Source organism: Salmo salar, chromosome 18 (assembly GCF_965601325.2).
Source record: "Salmo salar chromosome 18, fSalSal1, whole genome shotgun sequence".
Classification (NCBI taxonomy): Eukaryota; Metazoa; Chordata; class Actinopteri; order Salmoniformes; family Salmonidae; genus Salmo; species Salmo salar.
Genome location: NC_138308.1, coordinates 101,759,683 through 101,768,660, shown reverse-complemented (window position 1 = coordinate 101,768,660; position 8,978 = coordinate 101,759,683). Strand labels below are relative to the sequence as shown.

General features: G+C 47.4%; 1 protein-coding gene across 1 annotated transcript in view; it reads right to left on the bottom strand.

Moving 5' to 3' along the window:
* plod3 (procollagen-lysine, 2-oxoglutarate 5-dioxygenase 3) overlaps window positions 1-8,273 on the bottom strand; it is a 59,453-nt gene extending 51,180 nt beyond the window's left edge. Inside the window, exons 1-3 of the mRNA XM_045701714.2 lie at window positions 8,029-8,273; window positions 1,756-1,847; window positions 1-14 (exon numbers count right to left, since the gene is read on the bottom strand). The exon at window positions 1-14 is cut by the window's left edge and continues 123 nt beyond it. Of these exons, the coding sequence (XP_045557670.1) occupies window positions 1-14; window positions 1,756-1,847; window positions 8,029-8,119 (197 nt within the window). The 5' untranslated portion in view covers window positions 8,120-8,273. The remainder of the gene's footprint in view (window positions 15-1,755; window positions 1,848-8,028) is intronic.
* Between the last annotated feature and the right edge of the window lie 705 nt (window positions 8,274-8,978).

Here is an 8,978-nt window from a genome sequence, read left to right as displayed (position 1 = left end):
CCTAGACCCAGCACCTACACACCACCACACACACCACCACACACACCATCACACACACCATCACACACACACCACCACACACACCACCACACACACCATCACACACACCATCACACACACCACCACACACACACACCATCACACACCACCACACACACCACCACACACACACCACCACACACACACCACCACACACACCACCACACACACACCATCACACACACCACCACACACACCACCACACACACACCACCACACACACCATCACACACACACACCATCACACACACCACCACACACACCACCACACACACCATCACACACACCATCACACACACCACCACACACACACCATCACACACACCACCACACACACCACCACACACACACACACCATCACACACACCACCACACACACACCATCACACACACCATCACACACACACCATCACACACACCACCACACACACCACCACACACACCACCACACACACACACACCATCACACACACCATCACACACCATCACACACACCATCACACACACACACCATCACACACACCACCATCACACACACCATCACACACACACACCATCACACACACCACCACACACACCACCACACACCATCACACACACCACCACACACACCATCACACACACACACCATCACACACACCACCACACACACCATCACACACCATCACACACACCACCACACACACCACCACACACACACCACCACACACACCATCACACACACCATCACACACACCACCACACACACACCATCACACACACCATCACACACACACCATCACACACACACCACCACCACCACACACACACCATCACACACACCATCACACACACACCATCACACACACCACCACACACACCACCACACACACCACCACACACACACACACCACCACACACACCACCACACACACCACCACACACACACACACCATCACACACACCATCACACACACACCATCACACACACCATCACACACACACCATCACACACACCACCACACACACCACCACACACACCACCACACACACCACCACACACACCACCACACACACCACCACACACACAACAAAATTAACATGAAAGAGAAACAGTTCTTTTCCAGTGATGGTGTGTGTGTGTGTGTGTGTGTGTGTGTGTGTGTGTGTGTGTGTGTGTGTGTGTGTGTGTGTGTGTGTGTGTGATGGTGTGTGTGTGTGTGTGTGTGTGTGTGTGTGTGTATGTGATGGTGTGTGTGTGTGTGTGTGTGTGATGGTGTGTGTGTGTGTGTGTGTGTGTGTGTGTGTGTGTGTGTGTGTGTGTGTGTGTGTGTGTGTGTGTGTGTGTGTGTGATGTGTGTGTGTGTGTGTGTGTGTGTGTGTGTGTGTGTGTGGTGTGTGTGTGTGTGTGTGTGTGTGTGTGTGTGTGTGTGTGTGTGTGTGTGTGTGTGTGTGTGTGTGTGTGTGTGTGATGGTGTGTGTGTGTGTGTGTGTGTGTGTGTGTGGTGTGTGTGTGTGTGATGGTGTGTGTGTGTGTGTGTGTGTGTGTGATGGTGTGTGTGTGTGTGTGTGTGTGTGTGTGTGTGTGTGTGTGTGTGTGTGTGTGTGTGTGTGTGTGTGTGTGATGGTGTGTGTGTGTGTGTGTGATGGTGTGTGTGTGTGTGTGTGTGTGTGTGTGATGGTGTGTGTGTGTGTGTGTGATGGTGTGTGTGTGTGTGTGTGTGTGTGTGTGTGTACCTTAACAGTATAGTTAAACTCCTTGCTGGTTCTCATAAAGCGGGTGAAGCCATCAGTGTCCTCCGTAGCTACTGTTATTACCAAGAGATTATCTATAGGAGGGAGGGAGGGAGGGAGGGAGGGGGAAGGGAGAGAGGGAGGGAGGGAGGGAGGGAGGGAGGGAGGGAGGGAGGGAGGGAGGGAGGGAGGGGGAAGGGAGAGAGGGAGGGAGGGAGGGAGGGAGGGGGGAGGGAGGGAGGGAAGAGAGGGGAGGGAGAGGAGGGGAGGGGAGGGAGGGAAGAGAGGGGAGGGAAGAGAGATGAGGGAAGAGAGAGGAGGGGAGGGAGGGAGGGAGGGAAGAGAGGGGAGGGAAGAGGAGGGAGGGAGGGAGGGAGGGAGGGAGGGAGGGAGGGAGGGAGGGAGGGAGGGAGGGAGGGAGGGAGGGAGGGAGGGAGGGAGGGAGGGAGGGAAGAGAGAGGAGGGAGGGAGGAGGAGGGAGGAGGGAGGAGGGAGGGAGGGAAGAGAGAGGAGGGAGGGAGGGAGGGAGGGAGGGAGGAGGGAGGGAGGGGAGGGAGGGAGGGAGGGAGGGAGGGAGGGAGGGAGGGAGGGAGGGAGGGAGGGAGGGAGGGAGGGAGGGAGGGAGGGAGGGAGGGAGGGAGGGAGGGAGAGGGAAAAGCAACACAATTAGACCGAACCAAATCATGAGAAAACTGTAGATAATTACTTGACACATTCAAAATAATTTAACAAAAAACAGAGCAAACTAGAATGCTATTTGTCCCTAAACAGAGAGAACACAGTGGCAGAATACCTGGCCACTGTGACTGACCCAAACTTAACCTGTTGGGTCTAGGGGGCAGCATTTGCACGTCTGGATAAAAAAAATGTACCCGATTTAATCTGGTTACTAATCCTACCCAGTAACTAGAATATGCATATACTTATTATATATGGATAGAAAAACACTCTAAAGTTTCCAAAACTGTTTGAATGGTGTCTGTGAGTATAACAGAACTCATTTGGCAGGCAAAACCCTGAGACATTTTCTGACAGGAAGTGGATACCTGATGTGTTGTATTGACTTTAAACCTATCCCATTGAAAAACACAGGGGTTTAGGAATATTTTGGCACTTCCTATTGCTTCCACTAGATGTCACCAGCCTTTACAAAGTGTTTTGAGTCTTCTGGAGGGAGATCTGACCGAACAAGAGCCATGGAACGGTGATGTCCCATTAGACACCTGGCGCGCTACTTCATGTTGGGTACCCTCGTTCCAATACGTTATAAAAGGCTATGCATTCGTCCACCTTGAATATTATTCATGTTCTGGTTAAAAAAGGCCCTAATGATTTATGCTATACAACGTTTGACATGTTTGAACGAACGGAAATATATTTTTTCCCCTCGTTCATGACGAGAAGTCCGGCTGGCTTACATCATGTGCTAACGAGACGGAGATTTTTGGACATAAATGATGAGCTTTTTTGAACAAAACTACATTCGTTATGGACCTGTGATACCTGGAAGTGACATCTGATGAAGAGAATCAAAGGTAATGGATTATTTACATAGTATTTTCGATTTTAGATCTCCCCAACATGACGTCTAGTCTGTATCGCAACGCGTATTTTTCTGGGCACAGTGCTCAGATTATTGCAAAGTGTGATTTCCCAGTAAGGTTATTTTTAAATCTGGCAAGTTGATTGCGTTCAAAAGATGTAAATCTATAATTCTTTAAATGACAATATAATATTTTACCAATGTTTTCTAATTTTAATTATTTAATTTCTGACGCTGACTTGACTGCCGGTTATTGGAGGGAAACGATTTCCTCAACATCAATGCCATAGTAAAACGCTGTTTTTGTATATAAATATGAACTTGATAGAACTAAAAATGCATGCATTGTCTAACATAATGTCCTAGGAGTGTCATCTGATGGAGATTGTAAAAGGTTAGTGTATCATTTTAGCTGGTTTTATGGTTTTGGTGACCCTGTCTTTGACTTGACAAAACATTACACACAACTCTTGTAAATGTACTGTCCTAACATACTCTAAATTTATGCTTTCGCCGTAAAACCTTTTTGAAATCGTAAAACGTGGTTAGATTAAGGAGATGTTTATCTTTCAAATGGTGTAACATAGTTGTATTTTTGAAAAATTTGAATTTTGACATTTATTTGGATTCAAATTTGCCGCTCTTGAAATGCACCTGCTGTTGATGGAGTGCACCACAGGTGGCACGCTAGCGTCCCACCTAGCCCCAAGAGGTTTTAAGGAAAGCTTTGACTATGTACAGACTCAGTGAGCATAGCCTTGCTATTGAGAAAGGCCACCGTAGGCAGACCTGGCTCTCAAGAGAAGACAGGCTATGTGCAACACTGCCCACAAAATGAGGTGGAAACTGAGCTGCACTTCCTAATCTCCTGCCCAATATATAACCATATTAGAGACACATATTTCCCTCAGATTACACAGATACACAAAGAATTACAAAACAAACCCAATTTTGATAAACTCCCATATCTACTGGGTGAAATACCACAGTGTTTCATCACAGCAGCAAGATATGTGACCTGTTGCCACAAGAAAAGGTCAACCAGTGAAGAACAAACACCATTATAAATACAACCCATATTTATGCTTATTTATTTTCCCTTTTGTACTTTAACTATTTGCACATCATTACAACACTGTTGTAAACTGTTGTTCTGATTAAAGAAGCAATAAAACTGGCCTTCTTTAGACTAGTTGAGTATCTGGAGCATCAGCATTTGTGAGTTTGATTACAGGCTCAAAATGGCCAGAAACAAAGACATTTCTTCTGAAACTCGTCAGTCTATTCTTGTTCTGAGAAATGAAGGCTATTCCATGAGAGAAATTACCAAGAAACTGAAGATCTTGTACAACGCTGTGTACTACTCCCTTCACAGAACAGCGCAAACTGGCTCTAACCAGAATAGAAAGAGGAGTGGGAGGCCCCGGTGCACAACTGAGCAAGAGGACAAGTACATTAGAGTGTCTAGTTTGAGAAACAGACGCCTCACAAGTCCTCAACTGGCAGCTTCATTAAATAGTACCCGCAAAACACCAGTCTCAACGTCAACAGTGAAGAGGCGACTCCGGGATGCTGCCCTTCTAGGCAGAGTTCCTCTGTCCAGTGTCTGTGTTCTTCTGCCCGTCTTTAATCTTTAATTTTTATTGGCCAGTCTGAGATATGGCTTTTTATTTGCAACTCTGCCTAGAAGGCCAGCATCCCGGAGTCACAAGGCCAATTCTAAGTGACCCCAAACTTTTGAACGCTAGTGTATCTCTGTCCTCAGCCCAGTAACAGGCAACAGCTGCATCTTAGGCCTCCTTCGACCAAACATCACAAATCAAATCTTATTTGTCACATGCGCCGAATACAACAGATGTAGACTTCACCATGAAAAGCTCACTTACAAGCCCTTAATAACCAACAATGTAGTATTTAACAAAATATTTACTAAATAAACTAAAGTTAAAAAAAAAAAAAAATTGTGAGGCAATAAAATAACAATAATGAGGCTATATACAGGGGACACCGGTACATCCACCTCGTCCCAGAGCAAAATGGATTATATTTTACTAACATCACTGCCACTCAATTTAGTACATGTTACTTTATGTTCGGTTACATTTGGACCCGTTTAGTAGGATATATTAGGTCCAATAAGACAGTAGGTTACTGATAAAAAAAACCCTAAGGAGGGTAGTTGGTCTGGAGTATAACTCGAACCTCTAGCAGCCTAATGTTGCCTGTTTTCATCTCAACTACTTAGCATGTTAGCTAACCCTTCCTCTAACCCTGTTTAACCCAACTCCTAACCCTTAATAACCTAGGGGCTAGCCTCCTAGCTAGCTAACCCTTCCTCTAACCCTGTTTAACCCAACTCATAACCCTTAATAACCTAGGGGCTAGCCTCCTAGCTAGCTAACCCTTCCTCTAACCCTGTTTAACCCAACTCATAACCCTTAATAACCTAGGGGCTAGCCTCCTAGCTAGCTAACCCTTCCTCTAACCCTGTTTAACCCAACTCCTAACCCTTAATAACCTAGGGGCTAGCCTCCTAGCTAGCTAACCCTTCCTCTAACCCTGTTTAACCCAACTCATAACCCTTAATAACCTAGGGGCTAGCCTCCTAGCTAGCTAACCCTTCCTCTAACTCTAACCCTGTTTAACCCAACTCCTAACCCTTAATAACCTACGGGCTAGCCTCCTAGCTAGCTAACCCTTCCTCTAACCCTGTTTAACCCAACTCCTAACCCTTAATAACCTAGGGGCTAGCCTCCTAGCTAGCTAACCCTTCCTCTAACTCTAACCCTGTTTAACCCAACTCCTAACCCTTAATAACCTAGGGACTAGCCTCCTAGCTAGCTAACCCTTCCTCTAACCCTGTTTAACCCAACTCCTAACCCTTAATAACCTAGGGGCTAGCCTCCTAGCTAGCTAACCCTTCCTCTAACCCTGTTTAACCCAACTCCTAACCCTTAATAACCTAGGGGCTAGCCTCCTAGCTAGCTAACCCTTCCTCTAACCCTGTTTAACCCAACTCCTACATCTAACAGATGTAGACTTCACCATGAAAAGCTCACTTACAAGCCCTTAATAACCAACAATGTAGTATTTAACAAAATATTTACTAAATAAACTAAAGTTAAAAAAAAAAAAAAATTGTGAGGCAATAAAATAACAATAATGAGGCTATATACAGGGGACACCGGTACATCCACCTCGTCCCAGAGCAAAATGGATTATATTTTACTAACATCACTGCCACTCAATTTAGTACATGTTACTTTATGTTCGGTTACATTTGGACCCGTTTAGTAGGATATATTAGGTCCAATAAGACAGTAGGTTACTGATAAAAAAAACCCTAAGGAGGGTAGTTGGTCTGGAGTATAACTCGAACCTCTAGCAGCCTAATGTTGCCTGTTTTCATCTCAACTACTTAGCATGTTAGCTAACCCTTCCTCTAACCCTGTTTAACCCAACTCCTAACCCTTAATAACCTAGGGGCTAGCCTCCTAGCTAGCTAACCCTTCCTCTAACCCTGTTTAACCCAACTCATAACCCTTAATAACCTAGGGGCTAGCCTCCTAGCTAGCTAACCCTTCCTCTAACCCTGTTTAACCCAACTCATAACCCTTAATAACCTAGGGGCTAGCCTCCTAGCTAGCTAACCCTTCCTCTAACCCTGTTTAACCCAACTCCTAACCCTTAATAACCTAGGGGCTAGCCTCCTAGCTAGCTAACCCTTCCTCTAACTCTAACCCTGTTTAACCCAACTCCTAACCCTTAATAACCTAGGGGCTAGCCTCCTAGCTAGCTAACCCTTCCTCTAACCCTGTTTAACCCAACTCCTAACCCTTAATAACCTAGGGGCTAGCCTCCTAGCTAGCTAACCCTTCCTCTAACTCTAACCCTGTTTAACCCAACTCCTAACCCTTAATAACCTAGGGGCTAGCCACCTAGCTAGCTAACCCTTCCTCTAACCCTAACTTTTTAACCTAGCCATGCCATAATACCCTTCAGTACCAGTACCAGTAGCCATGCCATAATACCCTCCAGTACCAGTACCAGTACCAGTAGCCATGCCATAATACCCTTCAGTACCAGGACCAGTACCAGTACCAGTAGCCATGCCATAATACCCTTCAGTACCAGTACCAGTACCAGTAGCCATGCCATAATACCCTTCAGTACCAGTACCAGTAGCCATGCCATAATACCCTTCAGTACCAGTACCAGTACCAATGCCATAATACCCTTCAGTACCAGTACCAGTACCAGTAGCCATGCCATAATACCCATAATAGCAGCTAGCGACCCCCATTCCTACCACCACGACGTTACCCTAAAGTTACCCCGCTATCCGGCTCCCCACCCCGGTCCCTCACCCCGGCTCCTCACCCCGGTCCCACACCCCGGTCCCTCACCCCGGCTCCCTACCCCGGCTCCTCACCCCGGTCCCACACCCCGGTCCCCCACCCCGGCTCCTCACCCCGGTCCCACACCCCGGTCCCTCACCCCGGTCCCCCACCCCGGCTCCTCACCCCGGTCCCTGCCGACCAGGCCAGTTATAAACGCAGGGTCTGATAGATAGATGGTCCCGCTACTTTACTGACGCTATTCACCACCGCCACTATCATCAGATAAAGCCAATATTACCGGACCGATACATTTATCCAGCTAACGGAGCTCCAGCTAGCGGTGTTGAGCGGGCTGTGTAGGACGGAGCCCGGGGTGCCTAGAGCCGGGTTTACCTGGAGAGATGACCCGCTGTTCCGCTCCGAGGCTGCTCTGCATCCAGCCGAGCAGGAGCACACAGACCACGGCGATACAACTCGACTCCATGGCCTTGGTGGTGAGACTTCCCGGTGGTGTAATTTGGCTACTGTAGACTACAGTATAATCTCTCTCTCTCTCTCTCTCTTTTTTAGTAATGTAGATTATTCTCCCTGCGCAGGAGGGAAATCCTGTCAACACACACCGTTAAACCCGCCTCTTTCAACCCGGCTCGAACAATGAGAAGCAGCAGAGGGGTGATTGATGGGATAACACCCAATCAGAGCGCCGGACGGACGCAGTGAGGGCCAATGGGAGCAGGACAGATGGAAGTCAGAAGCAGTGATTTTACCCCCTCCCTCTCTGCCTCCAGGCCACAGAAAGTTCTTGAAAAGAAATGAAACGTGAATCTCTCTGCCACGTCGTTGGAATTCCTCGCCCAGACAGAAAGAGGGGGAGGAGAAGATGGGAGACTCTCTCTCTCTCTCTCTCTCTCTCTCTCTCTCTGTTTCTCTCTCTCTCTCTCTCTCTCTCTCTCTCTCTCTGTTTCTCTCTCTCTCTGTCTCTCTCTCTCTCTCTCTCTCTCTCTCTGTCTCTGTCTCTCTCTGTCTCTCTCTCTCTCTCTCTCTCTCTGTTTCTCTCTCTCTCTGTCTCTCTCTCTCTCTCTCTCTCTCTCTCTGTTTCTCTCTCTCTGTTTCTCTCTCTCTCTCTCTCTCTCTCTCTGTTTCTCTCTCTCTCTGTCTCTCTCTCTCTCTCTCTCTCTGTCTCTCTCTGTCTCTCTCTCTCTCTCTCTCTCTCTCTGTTTCTCTCTCTCTCTGTCTCTCTCTCTGTCTCTCTCTCTGTCTCTCTCTCTCTCTCTCTGTTTCTCTCTCTGTCTCTCTCTCTCTGTCTCTCTCTCTCTCTCTCTCTCTCTCTCTCTCTCTCTCTG